This window comes from Lonchura striata, chromosome 11, assembly GCF_046129695.1.
Source record: "Lonchura striata isolate bLonStr1 chromosome 11, bLonStr1.mat, whole genome shotgun sequence".
NCBI lineage: Eukaryota > Metazoa > Chordata > Aves > Passeriformes > Estrildidae > Lonchura > Lonchura striata.
Genome location: NC_134613.1, coordinates 21,756,057 through 21,778,204, shown reverse-complemented (window position 1 = coordinate 21,778,204; position 22,148 = coordinate 21,756,057). Strand labels below are relative to the sequence as shown.

At 48.0% G+C, this 22,148-nt stretch overlaps 1 protein-coding gene across 1 annotated transcript in view; it reads left to right on the top strand.

The window, feature by feature from the left end:
• The first annotated feature begins 1,573 nt into the window (after nt 1–1,573).
• Nucleotides 1,574–22,148, top strand: part of CHSY1 (chondroitin sulfate synthase 1) — a 74,796-nt gene continuing 54,221 nt past the window's right edge. The window contains exons 1-2 of the mRNA XM_021552637.3: nt 1,574–1,845; nt 10,557–11,052. Of these exons, the coding sequence (XP_021408312.2) occupies nt 1,574–1,845; nt 10,557–11,052 (768 nt within the window). The remainder of the gene's footprint in view (nt 1,846–10,556; nt 11,053–22,148) is intronic.

The following is a 22,148-nucleotide window of genomic DNA, read 5'->3' as shown; positions in this document are numbered from 1 at the left end:
AATCCTGGTGGCACTTTCCTTGTGTTATTTGTGCTCCTGACATCATGAATTCATCTGTGCTGACCTCGGTGTGAGGATTGCACCATCACAAGAGCAATAAACCCCAAACAAAAGCATTTTTTCCATGACATATCATTGAGCTCATTAGATAAGCAGTTTGTGTCATTACCTGCTCAATCCCAGAAGCGAGACATGATCTTGTGATCATAAAAAATCTGTCATGGATGTGTCTCTTTGGCTTATTACTGTAGAGTATTAATGTGGTGCGATATCCTCTTTTGCAATGGTTCTTGCTCAAGAGGTTGCTGCCGTTACACCAAGGCTTTCTTCTTCCCAGCTCGTTGTGGATGACATCATGATATAAATAAAGTTTAAAATGGAAAAGACTGGCAATTGGAAAGGCCAAAGTGGGCAGGAAATGGAAGAAACCACAATGATAAGCAGGAGGTCAGTGGGTAGAACTTGATAAGTTTCTTCTGTTGAGACTGGAAGGTTTTTTTTCTGTGAAATGTGAGGGGCTTGTGGCTGCAGCATTTGAAGCTGAAGTGCTCTGTAGATGAAACATACGTGGAGGTTCAGTGTGGACAAAGGAAAAAGAGATCTGCATGCAATAAAGTCTTCAATCTCTTGAGCACTCACTATAGCCTGCGGATGGAAACAGACTGACCTATTTCTGGTTGGTTTAATTAGAAAGGTGGGAGAAAAACAGAGAGCCTGTGCCTTGGCTCCCTGTCACCATGCAGCCGGTGCTGCACAAATGCACCAGTGCCAGGCAAACAGGGCTGGAAGGCTGCTCCTCACTGCCTGCATCCCCCTGGGCTCTGTGTGTGCCATGGGGCAGCAGGGACCCGACCTGGTGCCCATCCTGGATCTGTCCCCAGCGTCTCCCCATGGCAGTCCGAAGGGCTGGGCTCCCAGTTCTGGCCCTTGGCGCAGGTGCTGGGATGCCGATGCTGGGGTTATGTCCAGCGTCTCAGCCCCTGTCCCCAGAGCTGAGCATCCACACTCTCCGAGCCTCCTGCTCCTCTTGATCTGGGCAGCTGGGCTGAGGTTCTGGCGTCCCAGTCCTGAGGTCCCAGTGTGGGATGCTGGGCCAGGTTCCCTATTCCCTGTGTGGAATGCTTGGTTAAGGTGCCGGGCCCTGTCACACGTCCGGGGTGGAAGGGCCCTCAGCGCTCATCTCATCCCGCTCCCCGCGCTGGGCAGCGGGGACACCTTCCCACAGACCGGGCGGCTCCAAGCCGCGTCCAGCCGGGCCTGGAGCGCTTCCAGAGACGGGGCGGGAGGTGCAGCGGCGCCGCTGCCGGGCCGCTCCGGAGCGGGGTCCCGGCGCCCCCCGCCCACGGCCCGTCGCAGCCCCGCACCGGGGCGGTCCGGCACGGCCGGGCGGGGCCAGGGGCAGCGCGGCGGGGCCGCACACGGCGCCTGTGCCGAGGGGCAGGGCCGGGGAGGCGGGCGGCCCCCCGCTCCCCTCCCTCCGCTTCCCGTCCCTGCCCCTTCCCCCATGGCGGCGCTGGGCGCCTCGGCGCGGCTGGCGGCGGCGGCGGCGCTGTGAGCAGCGGGCCGGGCGGGCATGGCGGGCCGCGGCCGCCGCGCCTGGCTCAGCGTCCTGCTGGGGCTGGTGCTGGGCTTCGTGCTCGCATCGCGCCTCGTCCTGCCCCGCGCCTCCGAGCTGGCGGCGGCGGCGCGGCCCCACCGAGCCCGCCCGCAGGGCTGCCGCCCGCCGCCCGCCGCCGCCGCCGCCGCCCCGCCGCGCCGCCCCGGCCCGCCGGCACAGAGCTTCCTCTTCGTGGGGGTCATGACGGCGCAGAAGTACCTGCGGAGCCGCGCCGTGGCCGCGCACCGGTGAGCGGCGGGGATGGGGGTCCGGTGGGCTGCGTTGGGCTGGGTCTGGGATGGGCTTGGGGTCGGTTCAGGTGGGTTCGACTCGTCTCAGCTCGGTTCGGTCACGTTCAGCCGAGCCGGGCTTGGCTCGGTTCGCTCCCATTCAGCCGAGCCGGGCTTGGCTCGGTTCGCTCCCATTCAGCTGGACTCGGGCCGGTCGGTCGGTTTCCCCGGAGTAAAAGCGCCCCGCCCGGGATGCCCTTACAGCGAGGATGCCCCCGCCGGCCCCGGGGCAGGTGCGAGCGAGCCGCGGGGCACGCTCAGCCCCAGCGCTCCGCTCCGGGCGGGCTGCGGGACCAGCGGTGCCCGAGCGCGGCTCCGCTGCCCGGGCAGCTCGGCAGGGACGCGAGGGGTCCCGTGAGTCGCCTTGCCGCTCCCGCAGGGTCTGCCTCGGCCAGGTTCCACCTGGCAGGTGGCCCCAGTGACCTTGCCTGAGGGTCAGGCAGCCCCGCCGATGCGAGGGGACAGTGACTGCCGGTCACCGGCGGAGACACGGGCATCAAAGCGCGTCCCTCGGTGCCTCTGCCTCGGGCGCAGCTGCGCCACGCTGGTACGATCCTTGGCTGCTGCTTGTGGAGCGAGCTGACAGCCTGACGGTAACAGAAATAAAGTTTGGGGACTGCTGTAATCCCCTGGATAGGGAAGCAAAGACCACTGTGCTAAGATGAAAGCGTATGCTTCGGGAATGAGACCCAGAAAAGGCGTCTGGGAACAAAGAGTAAAACCCACCTCGGCTCTCTGCAGCCGCTGCTGAGGCTGGACCAGGTAGTGAAACAGCTCGGATGAGGAGAGTCAGCCTGGGTGAAACGCTCCGTGCTTCAGAGTGGTTGAGCTAATGCAGGAGCCAGGGTCTCCGAGCCGTGTGTTTGTTACCTGAGCACCCCTAATTTTGGAGCAGGAACAGTCTTGGTGCTTTGCACTGTGCAGCTTCCCGCGGTCCCCAGGTGTGGCTGGGCATGGCCGTGCGTGCCACGGGCTAGCGGGAATTCTGTCCAAAGCCTCGGCAGCATCAGGATAATAATCTCTTCTGTGAGAGATGTGTCTGTGGCTTTGGTGCAACTCTCTGCTCTGCTGAAATTTGCTGGGATATGCTCATTGCTCCGGTGTGTGCGCCAGCAGGCAGTGCTGGGAGGCTGCACGGGAAGCCTGCTTGGGAAAGCTGGAAGGGTTAAGAGCTAAAATGTCAGCTCGGGTATACCCCAGCTCTGGCTGAGGCAGCACCCTCGGAGGAGCAGCCAGGAGCTCTGGGGCAGATCGTTAATAAAACATCCCCTTTAGTCTTGTGTTAGAACAAACCCTTCTCCACATCCTGCCTGCCCTGGCTGAAAAGTACTTGGCCCTACTGGCCAGTAAGAGCAGGGTGGCAAAATTATGTATGATAGGCCATCATACTATACTAACCCAGCTCAGCTCTGGTTTCAGGAAATCTGTCTTTATATCAGCATCCAGTGCAGTAAAATTGCTTTATTTGGGCAATCTGAGGCATATTGTCCACCAGCAATGGTTTTAATGGAAACTTAATTCCTTCTTCCAGCAGTAGACCTGTAATTAAGTTACAGAAAGCGCATGATTGATGCTTTGAAATGGGTGAAGGAATCTGTTTCTTCAGGGTTATGTTCTCCTTCACCATGTGGGATGGAGCGTTTTGGATTGCAAATCTCACAGGCTGTGCAATTTAGATTTACATACAGAGAGGCTGGAGTCGTGTTGGGACATCGTGTAGCAGGTTTTATGGCAGAATAGTTTGTCTAGCATCCATCAGATTTTGCGTCAAGAATTCTGAAAAGGGAAATTTATCACTGTGCTGTCCAGAGTGTTCTTTGGCGAGGAATTCTCTTTGCTGATGTGGGAAGGATTCCTGTCCCTGGTTTTGCCTGTGCTTGCTGAACAATCTGGTGCTGTGGCGGAGCTGGGTCTAGAGAACAAGATCGACGACATCTGCTCTCACAAAACAATGGCTAAAGATGCAATTTAACAAATTCAGCTAATAGAATTGGGCTCCTTCAGCCCTTAGATGGAGATCTGAGTATCGCTTTTTGTTACACTGCTATTTTGGTTTAACCTCTAGAGATGATGTCTGTTCTTGGAAGAGACGGATAAAGAGACTCTTAGTAGGGCTAAATGCGTTTTTCTCACCTCCGCTGGTGAAAGAAATGAGCTAATGTCCTGGTGACAGGAAGACATCTCTTGGGGAAGATGGGGAGGGGGGAAGAGGAAGACAAACCTGAAATCTTAAATGGCTTTTGATTGCCATGAAGTACTCAAGCAGACAATTGCTGGGATTACTACATTGACAAAGCATCCTGGTGAGCTGAATCGCTGGCACAGCCAGTGAAATGGGAAGCTGCTAGCAAGGCATTCCCGGGGTGGCAGCGTGTGCAGAGCCTTGATACCACGCCGAAAGGAATTAGGGATTCAGAAGCTGAATACCTCCAAATTGCTGTGGCTCAAAGGCCATTTACAGACACAGCTAAAAGGGACCAGAGCGGAAAGCATTTGCTGATCCTGGCTGCTGTGAATCCAGATAGGGTCTAACAAGAGGGGAAGCAATCCACTTCCTGAACATCAATCATGAGCAAAATGACCACTGCAAGGCAAAACAGGCCTGCTGGATTTTCGGGAGCCGCCGGCTCTTTGTAACAGTCCTGCTTTTGTAGTCTGTGAGGCAGAGAGTGAGCTTTAGATCCGCAGGTTTTGGGAGGGCAGATTTGCAGCCTCAGCAGTGATTGCATCTGACAGCCAGGTTAGCAGAGCTTCCCTTCCAGGAGGCCGGTGAAGTGCAGCAGCAGGAGCCACGGTGTCACTTGGAAGGACAAGGAATAGTCAGGAACAGAGCTGGGCAGGAAGGAGTTAAAGGGATGGCTGGGGTTCAGGGAAAGTGCAACAATATGTGCTAATGGTTTTGCAGTGGAGGGGAGTTGTCCTAAAAGAGCTGCAGGAAGGAGAGGATGGGAATAAGCAGTCTCCCAGAAGATTTAAGTCTGCTGTCTCAGGAACAGAAATATCAGGCAGTTAACCCATTTTTTTTTTTTTTTCCGTTTGCGTAGCAACTAGATTTCCTGGGAAACGTGGCAGGAGAGTGGTGTGAATGCAGTTAATGGCGAGATGTCAGTGGCTGGCCTTTGGCAGCATCTCTGCAGGAGCACAGCCGCAGCAATTCTCTTTTTGGGACAGTCCCCACGGCACTGTCGAGTGCCACGAGGACCATGAGCGATGCCCGGGGCTGCTGCTGAGCCATCCCTGCCCTGTGGCAGAAGGATGGAGGCTCCATTCCCAACGTGCTGCCTCTGTTGGTGTGGCTTACAGGAAGCTGGAATCCAAATACCTGAGTGCTCGGAAGAGCTTAAGTGAAAGGCAGCCAGAAGGATTTGGGTGTGGGGGAGTTTGTGTTATCTGTCTAGTGTTATCTGTCTAAGCCTGCACTTACACGTTGTTGTGCTGCTCCTAAAATCAGATCTGCATCTGTCGGGTGGTTTGGCCTGTTCTGGTCGCTGGTGAGGGGATGTGATGGGTTGTGGAGCTCCTGCCTCTTGGGAGGGGGCCCTGTGAAGTGACTTTGAATGTCGTGCCAGCACAGTACGTGTTTTACTTCATGTGTGAATCGTACGACAGTATTGCAGCAGTGAGAACTCAGTGTCCTGCTCAGGTACCCTCCAGCAGACACATGATGTACTTGGCATTTCTGGCCAGTAACCTAAAATCTGTGAGGATGTTTAAGGAACGGTATGAAAGAAACACACAGAGCAACTGTTATTGATATGGGGTGGGGGGTAAGTAAAACAAAGTCATCTATGCCCCCCAAATGAGCATATGGACCAAAACTCTGAGACACTTGGGCTCTGATCTTAGCCTGGCCCACTGGCTGTCTGTGTGCCTGTGGGTGATGGATCCATTTCTGTCCCCGTGTCCACAAGGAAGGTGGATATGCATGGACAGAAAACTAGCATCATTTAAAATTGGGGGAGTTTAGCTCAAAGGACTCCAAGAGCTGTGATATCTGCTTGGGTTCTCCATTAAAGCAGTCCTGCAGAAACCTGAAAAGGAGCTTTTCCTCAAAATTCGAATTCTGTAATGCAGATCTTAGTGACAGAGATCTGGAAATTTAAAAAAACTGCTTTTTTTTTGGTGACCTCTCATGTGGTATCTACAGTACCACATGCAGGAGCAGTGTGCTGGTTTCCAAGCTCAGTTTTCCTGTCTAAGCTGTGGTTCATTGCTTCCCATGTAGCAAATGTTGGAAGAATGGGACCTTGAAGAACAGTGATGCCAAACTAGCCCTAATTCAACATAGAATTTAGCTGCATTCAAGACATCAGTCTTGCATGTCTGTTGTCTTGCTGAGTTCTTCACAAATTATGATTTTCTTCAGCGTAATTATACAAGATGACTATTTCTCAAAACTTCACATGATTTCTCTGATCTCCTCTGAGGGAAACTTCCTGAGTTGCAGACAAAAACCAAATACATTTTTTGTCAGTCTTCAGCTTGAGTCTCTACAAAGGGAGCACTGTCTGCATAACGCCACTGACTGCTTCAGCAGAGTCTGCAGAGTTGATAAGCAAGATAATACAAATAAATAATAAATACTGGAAACTGAAGATAAAACATTCCAGATTTGTGCTGCCCCTACTGAAAGTTGTTCTTTTAAGCTTCTTTTTAAATGAAGAAATAACTTCTGACAACATTTCAAGATTACAGTTGTAGTCACTTTTTAGAAAATATGGGGGTTTTTTAGCACTCTTGGTGTGCACAAGGTTTTCTGTATTTCATGAGTACCTGGCATTCCAGGTAAAAAGATAAAATCTTTTCACATAGTTTGCTTGTGACTTGCTTAGCCTAGGGTACACGTAGGATATCCAGTATGCAAAACTGGTGAGAGAGGGATGGTAAAATTTATTTGGTAGCCATCAATACTGGAGCATCACTGGATTCATGTCCTCTGCTTAGAGCTTTGTTTCTGAGGAAGAATTACTCATTTAGTTTGTGTTTGTTTAATTTTCACTTTGATTTCCTTGTCAACACAGCCTTCTGGTTTGTGGAGTACTGTGTCCTGTGCACTGAGAGAAACCAGGTCACACAGCATCGTGCAGGTTTTTTACCTCCTGGGGAGGGTAATGGAGAGCCTTGGTGTCCTGATTCATGCACATCCTCCTGCTTAAGCAGCAGATTCAGATTACACAGGGGAGATAAGGTTGGGATCTGTCAGGGTTTTTAAATGACCCGTTCAGTGCAGTATCAGTTGTATTCACAAGCTGATATTTCTCTGTGGACAGAGTTGAAGTGGCTTTGACTGAAGCCCTCAGTGACCGATCACTGCAGCCCAGGTAGTCTCTGCAGGTGCAGATACAGGAGTCTGGTGGCAGAAATGTTGTGTCAATGTCCTTTAAACAGCTCAGGGTGACAGGGTGGTGGGGAAGAAGGAGGGTGTAAAATTTCAATAATTTTTTTTTTTTTAAAGTATTATCAACCATACAGTTCTTTTGCAGATACAACCTGCAGGTCTTATACTGGAGGAACCTTGACCAGGAGAGTGATGTCAGCTGGTGAAAGGGGGATGTTGGTGGGGCCACAGAGGTGGGGAGGTGTTGAGACAAGAGCTCTGTGCTCAGGAGCTGAAGGGTCAGGTTGCTGCCCATAACCTGAGAGCAGACAAGGTAAACTACAGTGGAGTTGAGAGGACTGACAAAAAATGTAGGTTTTACATACTAAACTACAGAATTGCTGGTGATGGAGCCAGGTCTGAATATTTGCAACAGTGGATAAAAAAGTTAAAAGCAGCTTTGATCAGAATTCATCCCTGCATTCATCTGTCCTTCGTTCTGCTGATACTGGGGCCAGAAAAACCTGCTCACAGTTCATCTCACCCTCTGTGCTTTGGCGTCTTTGGCTGAGTGCAGCACCACGTTTCCTGAGCAAACTTCTCCCTGTGTTCTGTCCCCAGAAAGGGCCACGGGGAGCTGTGGCTTCGACGTGAGGAGCAGCCCGTGGTGGCTCCATTGTCTCAGGCTCTGCCCCAGCCGTGCTCTGGTGACACAGACACTTGGGTTGTTTTTCCACGTGCAAGGGTTTCGTCCCTTTGGGCTCAGACAAAGCCACGGTCACAAATAACACGTTGAGCTGTCTCATCCTAGAAATTGTGTTGTTGCAGGAGGTGAACAAAGGCTCAGTCAAGCTGTGTTGGTGCATGGTCGATGTGGTTGACATGAGATCCCAAGGCTGGAGTGACATTGTGGCCACCCACAGGTCCTTGGGATGTGGAAGCTGTTAGAGCACGGTCTTCCTGTCCCCTTTGTGCTCCTCACACATGCAGGAATGTCTCTGTTTTACACCTGGTCTAATGGGAAACCTAAATATGGCTCATACAGAAAGATGGGCTCAAACTGGCTTTGAGATGAGGGGTTTAGTGCTCTAAGAAGAAATCAAGCATGCCAGGGTTCATGGATGTGCATGCATTTTGTTCCCTTTCCGTTGAATGGGAGCTCTTCTCTTGGCAATTATTGGTGGTTCCTGAGCTGAAGGTACCTAGTTGGAGAGCAAGGAGTAAATTTAAACTCAATCAACAGAAGGGCTTGATGACTTCCAGAAAGGAGCTAAAGCTTGGAGTGATAGAAGACATCCTGTATTGCCCTAGGTTATAGTCATGATAAAGGCAGATCTTTCAGGTACGAAGAGCAAGTCTGAAAATACATTGTCTACTTCTGAATAAAAAAGTAAATAAACAGAAATTTCCCTAAGACTTTAGGCTGTAACTTCAACCTGGTGGTTGTCTGCAGAGTGTCCTGGGTCCACCCAAAGCTCTGTCTCAGTGGATGAGCTGCATTTCTCAGTGACTCCTTCTGTCCTTTCTGTCACACTAAAATTTAAATGCATCTTTAGTGAAGAAAAGTCTTTTAAGCTTAGACTGGGAGTTGATCTGAGATGATTTGTACGTGGAGTGTGGGTGTCCGAAAATGAACAGCAGAACTTCCTTAATAGTTAGTGAAAGTTCAGGATGTGACCATGTCCCCTTTTGAAATGGGCAATTCTCAGTGCTTTAACAGGATATGATTTATAACCAGCAGTACTGTGCATTAATTGCTTCACTGATGATTAAAGGCCTCATCACCTCTGTTGTGAAGTCAGTGGGAATGTTTCCATTTGCTTTACTCCGTGCTCTTCTGGGAAGCTTGGATCTAAACTTTTGCTATGAAACACTAGCCATGGCAGTAAGAAATCCAGGAGACAAAGCTTTTAAAGTAATTGGATGATATTCATTACACACAGTGGAATAAGTGAGAAACTGTTAAGGTGTCAAAGTTGATGTTTAGGTAGTCTCACTAAATACCTCTGCATTTTCTGATGGAACTTAAGGAATAATTCTCCTGAAGTATTTTTACATTTCAGGCTTTATATGATAGCTAATTCTGGAGATTTCATATTTCAGATGGTCTGTGATGCCCAAAATCTGCTCAGGTGTTGGCAAGGAGCCTGTGCTGAGAAGCACCTGGTCAGAATGACAGTGATGTATTGAGGGAATAGTGTGTCCTTTACCTTGAGAGTCTTTTCACATCAGCTTTAGGTTATATTCTGACTATAGTTGCCAAATAGAGCTATGAATTATTCTCCCTGTATATAAAAGGGGCAAAACCTGTTGGTTTACCAACTAAAATAGTTTTCTGTGAGTTTCTGTGAGGGGTATGTGATCTCTTATCCCAGACAGAATCTCAGAAAATGGTACTGCAAGCTTAAAATTAATAATTTTTGAAGGCAAGGCTGTAACAGTTACGTGACTGAAAATCCTCCTGGAGGAGGCTGTGCTCTGCCTTGAGGAATCATCCTGCAGCTCTTCCTGCTCTCAGTGACCCAGTTTGCCCACGCAGATGGGTTGGATTTGTCAGAGAGGAGCGGGGAAGGTGTGGAGCAGATGTTGCTCTGCTGTCCTGCACAGGAAAGGCTCCTCTTCTGTGCAGTTCCTTTCCACTAAAACCTGGAGTGAAGAGTCTGGAAAGCTGCTGGAGGTGCAGATGATGGGTAGCACCATGTTACTGTGAGAATTAGGAGTTTTACAGGCATCTCTTAGAACGTTTCTGGTATGGACAAAGCCACTTGAGGTTACTTCTGCTCTGTGCTTTGCTTCTCCACACACCATCTGGAGAAGTTGCTGTTTGGTTGGGGTTTCCCAAGGGATGCCGTTTCCTTAAAAGTTCATGTGAATTTACTCTCTGGAAGTCTGTATTTCTAAGTGCACATATGAGCTTTTGGGGAGGCTTAGAGGGGATGGAAGGTGGCTATGATGCTGAATAACTTGCAGGGAAGCTTTGGAAGCAGTAAATTCAGTTGTATGTGAATTGTTGGCCCTGTTGGATTGCCTCCGTGTTTTGTGATCAAAAGCTGTTAGTGCAAAACTGAGTGTGCTTAAGGAATCCTGTTTCCCACTAGTGAACTGCTGCTATTGAATTATTTTTTAACATAGGGAGGTGCAAAACTGGTACTCAGACTCTTGTCATAGAAGAATTTTGTATATGTACCAGTTGCTGTGTGTGCTATGTGAATGTCCTTATTTGTGTGGTAAAAAATGAACTTTTAAGGTGTTCAGAAAAGAAAATTTGTAAAGCAGGTGAACCATAGTCTGTGGCAGCATTCTCTGCTCTGGTTTGCTATTTAATTACTCCCTCTTGTCTTTTTCAATCTAGAACGTGGTCCAAAACCATTCCCGGCAAGGTCGAATTCTTCTCCAGCGAGGGTTCGGACACGTCTATCCCCATCCCCATTGTGCCACTTCCAGGTGTAGATGACTCCTACCCACCCCAGAAGAAATCCTTCATGATGCTCAAATACATGCATGACCACTACTTGGACAAATACGAATGGTTTATGAGGGCTGACGACGACGTTTACATCAAAGGGGACAAACTGGAGAACTTCCTCAGGAGCCTGAACAGCAGCGAGCCCCTGTTCCTGGGCCAGACCGGCCTGGGCACCACGGAGGAGATGGGGAAGCTGGCGCTGGAGCCGGGGGAGAACTTCTGCATGGGGGGGCCGGGAGTGATCATGAGCAGGGAGGTGCTGCGGAGGATGGTGCCGCACATCGGCGAGTGCCTGCGGGAGATGTACACCACGCACGAGGACGTGGAGGTGGGACGCTGCGTGCGCAGGTTCGCGGGGGTGCAGTGCGTCTGGTCCTACGAGGTAAGGACGGGGGGAGTGGGGAGGTGGTTTTTGTGGTGCCAGGGAGAGGGCAGGGTTGCTGTTGTGCACAGCGGCTCCCCCAGCCCTCGCCTCCTTCTGCAGCATCACCATCCAACTCAACGCGTACGGTTTCTACGCTTTTTGTTTCCTGCGAGTGTCACCCTTGGAAAGACCTACAAAGATTTGGAAATGTAGCAGTAAGGAGGGAAATGGAGGAACATTCATTATTCATAATAGATATTTTTATTTAGATGGAAAGGGAATAAGCTGAAATCAAAATGGCTTCGAGTGCCTGCAGTTCTGACTGTCCAAGCCTCTTTTATCTTCTTTAGGCAAGTACGTCTTGGTGTCAGCATGGAAAATGGATGATCCAATTACCGTGTTTCTTACTGCAGTTGAAATGTGTGAGGCTGACAGATGTTTGCCCTGACAGTGACAGTTTTTTCCCCAAACTGGAGATGTCTCGTGGTGGCTGGCACTGTAACCCTGCATGCGGAGCTGCCTTCTGGCAGCTCAAATCTGTTGCTGTTCTGGGCACTCGTTGGCAGCCCCATCCTGCAGGCGCCTGCTCAGCAGGTCCTTGACGTCAGCAGAGACAAGCCACCACTCTTACCGAAACTCGTGGTCTGCCCACACTGATGTGCCTGCAAATTTGGCATTTTGGGGAATAAAAAAATTAGAGAGCCTGCTTGTGGCAGTTTCCTGCTGCTGGCTGTTGGGAGCTGGCAGCTCCTCCCTGGAGGTGACAGGGGCTTCTCCTGCCTGGGTGTGCTGCGCTCCTTGAAGCAAGTCCTGGGTGTTTACAGACTGCCTGGCTGAAAGCAGCTGCTGGGCTTGAGCTGCACTTCCACCAGGGCAAATGCTGGTGGGTCTGCCTTAGAAATATGGGAGAAGTTGAAAGCAGAAGAGAGGCTGAACAGTTTGTGCACAAACATTTACGACCTGACGCAACTATGGATTTGTCCTTTTGTGAGATGTGGTGAAGGGGGATTCTTCTGCCTGTGTGACGGGAGCTGTGGTCACAGTGACAGATACTGCAGCTGAGCCACTCTTTCACTGGCAAAGACTTGGGTTTAACTTTGACATTGAGCTTCTACCCCCAAAAGCTGTTGCTTTGTTTCAGTTCACAGTTCAGTGATGGGGAAGCCTTTGAGGAAGGAAAAGGAAGTTTCCAGCTTCAGTTATTAATTAATATCTTTTGTGCCTGGAGATTTTCTGGACTTAACAGTGCCTCTCCACATTCCCCTCTTTCAGACCTGGAACTAGTTTATGTTTCGCCAGCATTGTGGTTTAGCCATTTGTGAAGAGTCAGTAACTTTTTCCACAGTTTTTAGCAGCATAAAGTTTTTAATATAGACATTCAGAGTTGAAATGACTTCTACTGTGAATGCCTGTACCATCTGGCATTTGATTAGTTACTGAAGGTCAGCATTTTGGTCCTATTGAAACTGGCAAAGAGCTCCTAAATTCAATATAACCAAATGTTGGATTGGAATAACCAGTGATAGCACACAACTGCACTGGGGATGCTGTCTGACAGAAATAGATGGGCTTTCTCATAATCAGTTTTGTTTGATGAGCTTCTGTTATTAGCCTTAATGCTGGATTCTCCTAAATGCCATGAGCTGTTAAAATTGGTTTGTGTGAAGTGTATAAACTTCTGGGTGTTCAGAAGTAGCCCGTGAGTGTGGGGTGTTAGGGCTCAACTGTTGGGGAGGGTAGGAAGCATTTAAATGACAAAAGTACACAGCTTCTGCAAGAAGTATGTCCACTCTCATTTAGCTGTGGCTTTTCAATTTAAATACTTGTCATCTTTTTTTATCTGGTCTTCTTGTTGCCCGGATGAAATGTGCCTGGTATTTTATTTCAGATAAAGCAATAGCTGTGTGAAAAAACACAGCTGTTGCAACAGCTGTTTCAGGAAGGCATGGTGTAAAAGTGACATTTTCCCATTTTCCATGTCTTGTACATTCATGAACATCAAGTAACAGGCCACTGTAAGTGAATTGCAAAGTGTTGTGTTTCGCTGAGCTTCTGTTGGAGCAAAAGGTTCATCTGTGCCTGCTCTGCTGGGGCACAGCCACCGCGTCCTCCACAGTTCCCGTCGGAAGAAAAGCTGTGACAGCACAAGGCTCAGCAGACAGAGCAGTGTTGGCCTTAGAAATCCCAAACCTCATACTTCTCCTTTGCAGCCTGCATTTCCAATTCTGAAGAGGCTCGAGTGGCAGCACCAGCGAGGAGCTCAGGTCTCTGCAGTGACCCCCCAGCTCGCTGGGTTTCGTTCGTAGCATCTCGGGCGTGGAGTGCCCTGCTGGTCCTCACCGCGGGTGGCTTTTCCCTGCACTGTTCTGGTGGTGGGCTCCCTGCCCAGAATCGTTTTACTCATCTCCATGACTGTCACTGCCCCTTTTCTCTGATTTTAGTATCCCACAATGTCTTTACTGTGCTGCTCATCTTCCCTGGCCCTGGTGATGTGCCCGAATGCATCACCAGGCCCAGCTCTGTGTGGTGTTTCTGCTCGCAGCAGTTTGTCTCAAAGCCCCTTTTTTCCCCCCCTTCCTGTGTTTCTGTCACTCCTCTACTCTCTGCAGTGCCTCTCAGGCCCCTTCATTAGAGTGGCATCAGTTATTGCCCATTTCAAGACTCGAGAGGATTTGTTCACACTCTTCCTGCCGTCAGAAGCTTTTCAGCAGTGGAGGAATTGACACCACCATTCTTTGGACTTCCTGTGTCATCTCAGCCCAGAAAAGCAGCAGCAGCAGTGTGTGCAAGGCTGAGGACAACTGCAGCTCTCTGGGCTCTGGGCAGCTCTGACCCACCCAGGCTGCTGCTCTGGGAGCAGTTTGCAGCCCACAAGAGATTTTAAGCTCCTGTGACCAGGCTCAGAGCTGTTATTTCACACAGCCTTATTTGACACAGGTTGAGTGAGTCACAGATGAGACATGGCTGTTAAATGTAAGTTCTTTAGGGCAGGGATTATCGCAATTGTAAAAACAAAACCCAGACTGTCGCTGCTGTTTCACAAATAGCTGTAAAACTCAGCACTCTATAGGGTGGAGCAGCCAAAGCCAGAGTTTTTATGCAGCAAATGATAAAACAATAATAAGAAGCATGGAGCTGTGAAATCTCTAAAGTTTCCAGAAGAGAGCTTGAGAGTTCATGAAAAAATGTAGTGTGGTCCTTTTTCTTGAAGAGAACTAAAGGCTTGGATTGAACTTCCTCAGAAGTGGTTCTGCATTTCTAGTGTATTGGTACTTTAGACTTCTGGCACATTGCTGGGTGTTATTCTCAGGAAAAGATTGCCTACTTAAGTCTCCTTCCTTCTCCCCTTTCTTCTCACCAGTAGTTCTTCCAGTCCATCTCATATGGATCACAGGGACATGGAAGTTTTGTTTTCTCCTGCGTTGCCATGTGGTGCCACGCAGGATCTTGGATTTCAGCCTGAGAACATGTTCTGGTTTTGATGACAAGCTCTTTCATTTGTGATTTAAACCATCCCAAAAGTATTGCTGATCTCAGTTTTGTGTCTAATATTTCCTTTAAATGCACCTGAATTACAAAGTCACCACTGTGTCGCTTGGTGGTGTTTCAGCCTTCGCAACTCAAAACTTCACAACTTTATTACAGCCTCTTTGTAACTGCTAGAAGTCTAGGCAGGGCTGATACATCTCATTCATTTCTTCAGTATTAAAACCTTTCTGACACACGCTGCTTTTAGGTGATCCCAGTTCCTTCCTCTGTGTCCTACAGTGCAATAGTGGATCCTACAGTGGATCCAGTGGAGCATCTTTTGCTACCTCTGGCAGGTAAAAAGAACCAGTTTTGTCTGTTTTATCTCGTGTTCTGATTGAGGTTGTGGGAGAAATTCGGTGAGATGCAGCAGGTGTGTCTGTGTGGAGAAAGCAATGCTTTCCTCCAAACTGCAACAAGAACTCTAAAATGTCCTGAAAGGAGACAGGATTTTTTACAGTGTAGATGGAAAAGATATGACAAGGGCAGTGATCTCACCAGGAAATGTGAGCAACAAGGAAGAGCAGGTCCAACCTTTTGGGTGTTGGTGAGGGGAAAAAGTAGGGCAGTGGTGACCAGGGATAGCAGGGGGCTTTGGGAGAAGGGGGGCTTGAATTAACATTTTGTGTGGTCTTTCATCTGGAGTAACTGAAGATAATTGCTACTCTAAAATTCACTGAAGTTAAGAAAGCCCTTAAAGTGCACATTTTATCTGCCAAGTATACTGGCAGTGCCAGAACATACTGTGTCTGGGATTGATGTTCCCAAGGGCAAAACTGAAGTTTATGGTTTTCTGTAAGACAGCCGGAAGTAAAAAATAAAAAAACTTGTAGTCCTGCAATGATTGATCAGATCTGAAGGACTGGAAAGAGGTGCTGCTGTTAATGGCTGACATCCAGTTCCTTTGCTTTATCCTCTGTGAAAACCTTCTCTCATGAACAGAAAGGAGATTGATCCTGTTGTGGCTGGGGGTGAGTGACAACCAGGACAGTGTGTGCTCTCAGAGCAGGGCAGGATGGGGTCTGTGAGGAGGTGCTGGGGCAGGGTGTTCTGGAGCACCTCTGTTCTGTGCAGACACTGTGGGCAGTGGGGCTGGACTGTGGTGTTTGGTTGTTCTTGCTCCATGAACCTCTCCTTGGAGTCTCTGCCAGCAAATGAAAGATTTGACTTGTCTTTGTGGTAGGAGCTTCCAGCAGCACTCCTGAAATCAGACATTATTATATGTGTGTATTGTCCTGGCTTCAAAGCTTGGACATTTTCTGAAGTCAGAGCGTGGAAACTTGACAAACCCTGACAGCACAGGCACCTTATCTGGCTGTGTGTGCAGCCCACTGCATCTCTTAATTTCAAGAAAGCTGTGATGTGAATTGTGTGTGTGAGAGAGGGAGGATACAAGCATGACCCGAGTTTTAGGGTGGATGTTTATAAGCCATCTTTCCTCCAGCACTAAATTTTATCTTTGGAACACCTCAGAGATGTCTTTTGGCTTCAGATTAAGATGTAAGTGGGTGGCCATGCATTCTGGGGATGGATGGAGATTGAGCTCCCTGAAGGTAATGAGGAATGGCATTTTGTCAAAGGACAGACAGGTAAGTCTAGAGAAGAGCATTATCTGGGCAGGGGAGGTGATGCATGGGGTCAGGGTGAGACTGAAATACATGACTGATGTGACAGGGAGTCCATGACAACAGTGGGGGAGGCAGTGTGGTATGACCACTGTGGTCTAATTTTAGTGTTTGCTGAGGAGGAGGGCAGAGAGGTCAAAGGAGGGAGTAAAGGCTGCAGACTGGGTTTGTGAAACCAAGGTGTGGGTTAGGAGGATTTGGAAGGTTTGGAATGGGAGACAGGTCTCAGGTTTGCAGCCAGGTCCTGACCTGGCTCTTTCACTTCAGAAAATAACTGAGTATTTGAGAACCAGATATTCCAAAGAGGGAGAACTTGACATTACTGAGTGGTTTCTTACTGACTTCTGAATGCAGGTTGCTCAAGGTTTATTCTGTGCTGTAGAAATGAAGAACAAGTGTTGTAACAAAACGTGAGTCTGGGTCCCACTCACTTTCTGCAGAACATCCTTTTCAGAGGGGAGGGCTGGGGGATTCTTGCTGAGAGGCCTTTCCAGGCTGTAGAGCCTGTTTGGGACTGACCTAGTTTTTGTGAGCACATGGTTAATCTGTCCTTAGTTAGCTGGATGACTTGACCTAATGCCTAAGCTGAGGGTTGCTGAAATGAGGACTTTGATGGTGTCGTGCACACTCTTAGGAAGCTTCAGCCATGAATCCAGCAAACAGAAGGATTGCTTTCCCCCCATTTCTGTTGTCTTGGAGTGCAGTGATTCTGTTATAAATTAGTGTCTGTGCAGCCTGTTGAGTTGAGGAAGACATCAGGATTAGTTATTATCTTGAGGACAAGTCAGGAAAGGCTAATCCTTCATAGCATGACAGGACAAAGAACTCTAAGAAAACAGCTCATCATCCCAGTTTCTTAATTAAGGCATTCAGAAGAGAGATGAGGATTTGAGTTTGTTCTATTGAACAGCAATGGGGATAGGCAGAAGGAGGTGAGTCCGAGACTGGAAGCTTTCTATTGTTTATTTTTCTTTTGAACTGATGGGAGAACCATCCTGCTTTTGCAGGGTAAAATCTCACTTTACAGCTTGCTGGAACTCTGAGACTCTGGTACCTGTGCTGTGATCAGAGCTGCCCTGCCTCTTGTAGGGGAATTCCATCTGTTTGAAGGCCTTGGAAGGACACTGTTAAATTCCAAATCTAATCGGTGTAAAACCCAGTAATACCTTTGTAGTCAGTTATCTCCTATGGGTCAATGATATCTGACCAGACATTGAGTCGGCAAGTTTCCTTTTCCATTTTCTTTAGCGCTAATTTCTGTGTATAAAAGATGAAGGTGGGGGGAATAAGCCATTTCATGGATACCTCTGTATAAAACCAGGATCTCTGTAAGTGTCCTGTATGACTAGACAGTGATAAAAATAGATTTAAAAATTGTCTTTCTTGATTGAAGAGGACATAAAATGCCAGCTGGAGCTCTCAGTATGGAAGTTTTTAGCTCATCTCTATATTGAGGGTAATTGTGGGAGGAGAGGGGGCTAATTGTGTTAATTTGGAGAGAAAATTTGAATTTCTCCCCTCAATCTATTAAAGCCAAGTTCTGTGAGCAGCTTAAAGCACCAGCAGCAAGGAGGTGTCAGAGCCTGTGAGCATGGGAGAGAAAAGCCAGACTCGTTTGGTGGTGGGAAATAAAAATGAAGTGCTGATGTTGGGAAGGGGCTTAATATAAACTTAGCTGAGGTCACCAACAGGAGGGTAGGAACACACAGCTCAAATGCTTTCAGTGCTACCTGCTACTTGGAGTATGGTATTTTAAGAAATACTTGATTTTTTTCAATAAGAACAATTGAATTACCACTGAGAAGAAACAAAACTTGGATTTTTTTAAATGGATGGATACGATGGGTCTCAGTGTAATACCTATTTATTACTTAAAAAAAACCAAAACCCAACAACCAAATTTAGCATAATAAGATCCTTTTCTTTTGACCTTCCAATGAATGAGCATGGATAATTACCCAGAGTTGCTCTATGGAGTGGTTGTAGCCACAGTGGTGTGTAGCACTAACCTGCTATGAGGGGTTTTCTGAATGTTTTGGGAAAGAACATTTTCTAGCAGGCTGTGTGTGAGACACTTGCCTTGCTCCCTGGGCTGACAGTGTCCCAGGGCAGCATCTGAGGATGCATTTGTCATCTGTACAGTCACATTTTCTCCAGTTCACACTGTTTGCAGTCACTGGTCTGCTGCCTATGCTGGGAGAGATCCCAAAAAGAGCTGTTAACAGCAGCTGACTCCTCACCCTGGCCAGAAACTCCCAGTTCATCTTTTGCTTCTCCAAAATTCAGCGTCCTTGATGAACTTTACGGTCTCCCAGTGCTGACAAGGCAGAAAATGGCATTTGGAGCTGCTTTTTTTCATAGTTTGCATCTGCAGTTACAAATGAGAACTGTCTTGAGTCCCTGTGTGCTGTCCCTGAGGGTACCTCACATGTCAGGACAGAGATTGGCCTTTTAGGCTGTGAGGGAGAGCTGCTGGACCCTGGATGAGCAGAGAAGGTGCAGGATGACAACCTGCAGCAGTTGAACCTGCTCTGGCTGTGTCTGGTGGCCCTGGGGATGGGGGAGTCTGTAATCTGACTGCACAGAGGATTAATTGCCCTGCATTTGTCTAACCTCATTTCATGTAGACACCTCCCATCTCCAGAGCTGCTGTTTTGTATTCTAAACCCATCTGATTTGAAGCAGAGAACTCAATTCTACTTTGCTGGACTGTTACACCATCTTAATTGATCTTGAAAATGCTTAAAACAATTTCTCACTAATTTCCTGTGTTAAAAGCTTATCTGGACTCCTGGTGGTGTGAACTTTTCATGGTTATCAGCTGGAGACCTCTTAAAATCTTGCCAGAAATCCCAGTTGCCTGGAGGGTGGGGATTATCTTCCCGCATGCCTAGGCCAAAATGACCTTTATGTGTCACAATGAAATTGGGAACTTAATTAGAAAAGTTTGGGGGACTAAATGGTTTTGTTTTTTTAAATTTTAAAGTTTCGGCTAAGAGTGTATTTGGGAGCCCTTGCAAAACTGGAGGTTGAGCTCTGTTATTCTGGTTAGTTAATTTGCATGAAAGTAAACTGCTGGTACCCTCAGTGAGAGCAAGTTAGTGTTTTTCTTCAGTTGTGTCTTGAGCAAGGTAAAAGTGGTGCTACAGTAATTAAACAAAAGTAAAAGTTGTGTCAGATTTTTATGGGGGGACTCTTGAGAACCCATTGAACTTCATGCAAGTTACTTGCAGCTTGTGTGGTAATGGTGACTTCAGGAAAAGAATCAATGCTTGCATATAATTTATATTGCTATTAGAAATCCAAGCTAATAGGGACCATTCTTTTAAAGACTCTTTGAATAGGAAATGTCTGTTTATCCATTTATCTCTTGTCCACACTTCAGAATTGTGCCTTGATGTGAAGTATTGGTGGTAAGAGGAGAGCCACTACAGTAAGCTCCCTTTTCCAGGTGAGCATGGAAGCAGTTTCTCCTTTTCACAGAGAGCTTTGCAGCCTGTGTGATGCTGGCAGGGACTCGCTCCCAGGGCTGCAGTGCAGGTGCAGCTTCAGTGGTCAGCTTCTGTGCTTGGTGATCTGATGTCCTGGGAGCATTGCCACAAACAGCTTCATTTGAGTCTGTGCTGGTTCATACTGAGAGCACATGAATGTAAGCCCTGAATGTTTGTGCAGAGCTGTGAGATGAGGCTCCTGGAGCCAGTGTTTTGGAGTCATTAGCTTAGAAAGAGGTTTAGGAAAAGGCACGACATGCTCTTGTGTAATGAAGAGAGCACAGGTAGGGTCATGCCCACTGGATCTAAGTTCCATCCAAGTCTCTGGGTTTAATCCTTCCTACTGAATGGCTTTAGGGAGCTCCAGCTGAGTGCTACAGTTTTGTTCTTGGAAGCAGTCTTTAGAAGCATCCGGTACTCTTTGTGGATTAAGCACAGGTTCTTACACAGAGGCTAGGATTAGTGATGAAATAAATGGGAACCCATGGCTTGGACTCAGCCAGCAGTTCATTAGAAAGCAGAAAAGGGTAGTAGAAAACTGCCTGCGGTTCCTCAAGTGCCACTGTCACCTTCTTTCAGCTGCAAAGAAAAGCGTGTTATCAGAAAAATAAAGGAGGACATCACCAGAAAGCTTCTCTACCTCGGGACTGCCCCAGCCCTTCTGAGGAGGCAGCCAGCACTTGGATGCTGTGTCCTTGCCTCTGTCCTCGGCTGTGCTCAGCCATGTGTCAGTGTCTTCTGAAAGGCAGGCACAAGTCTGCTCCTGAAACTTGTTGCCTGCTCTTGTTCATGGTTGCCACTTCAGATTGGTGCAGCTGGGTGGAAAAGCGCTCCGAGAACGGCAGCGGGGTATTAATGAAGGTTCCTCTGCTCATGGGCCTTCAATGGGTGTAATTACTTGGCAGTAACTTCTTTAAACCTTATTTGAATTAAAGCTACATGTTTTGGCTGGTTATGTCACCACTGTATTAGTGAGGAATGCAGGAGAGAGTGCTAGTTTGCATTAACTGAGCTGCCTTAATCCTTTGTAACCATACTTTTAATTATGCGTTACTGTCTTGCAGAGAGAGAAAATACTTGCCCAAGGGACAGCAGAATTCGCTCCTTACCATCTCTGCATAAGGGCAATGTTCTTTGTCTTCAGAAGGACAAAGTTCTTGGTGGATGGGTTGTTGAGAATTAACATTATGTGTAATTCTGCATAGATATTCAGCAGGAAACTGTCTGTATCTAAGGTCTGAATTTTTTATAAAGCTTTTTTTCCTATAGTTCCCCTCAATGTAAAGGTGCAGAGTGGGTTAAATGCCTGACCCATTTTTTTTTAATGGTTTCTTACAGTCTTCAGACCATATGCTTGAAAAAAAGTCTTGTCCGACATGAGTGACTCAGAACATACACCACTCATGTTCATTGTCTAGGTCAGCGAAAATATTGTGCCCTTGCATGTGTATCTTTCCTGTCCTGACAAAAGAGAAATTTGCTTAACCTTATCACAGATGATTTGTCAAGAAACCTTACCCCTACCTTACCTTACCTTGTTTGTTTAACCTTATCACTGATTTATTAACTGGCATACTTGTTTTTATATCCTTTTCTTATTGAAGATACTTCCTAACATCTTTGGCCAAAGGGAACTTTATTTAAAAAAAGCAAACAGCCAACAACTGTGAGACAATAGCAGATTTAATCTTCATAAAGCAGCAGGGCTTTTGCTTCCCTGTGTTTGCTAACTGTGGTTTTTCCAGGTTTTGGACAGAGCAATTTTTCTTTGACTTTTTCAAATATTCTTTCTTTCCCCCCCCTCTCTCTGCTTCCCTGGAGTTGAAACATGCACTGCAGTCACTGTGAGAACCTTTTGCAGTTGCACTTTTCCTTGCTGTGTTTTACTGGGCCCAACTGGAAGCCACTTCTGATCCTGTGGAATAATGTGTTTGGCTGAATCCTGAAGGTTGCTGCTGCTGCTGTGTGTGCTTGTACTGAGGAAAAACCATCCACATGGTTTCTTATCTTCCCTAGGCCAAAAATAACAGCGCTGCTCCTGTGGCCTTGACGAATTAGCCTAATTTCAGAGCTGGAAACTAGGGCGAAGATGAAAAGTGTGTTTCAAAATATATAAAATAGCAGCTGGGTGCTTAAGCATGAGGATGAAAAGGCTTTGTCTGGTGGATCACGAGTATTTGTGATGATCTTTTGCACGGACTGTCCTGCTCAATGGCGGGCTGGCTGCGCTTTAACCCAGGCCGCGCGCTCCCGACACGGGACCTGCGAGCAAGGATGGAAGCTGAGGGCAAAGTCATCTTCCTCGTGGCTGCAGAGTGGCTCCTGCCTGACGTGGGTCATTCCTCCATCCTGCCTTGTGCCATCTGCCCGGGGTCCCGGAGCAGGGGAGGTGTGAAATGTGTGACCCCGTTTGTGCTGCGAGGTGCTCCGGCCCGCTCCCGTACAGAAAATGCCTTGTTCCTGTTCAGGC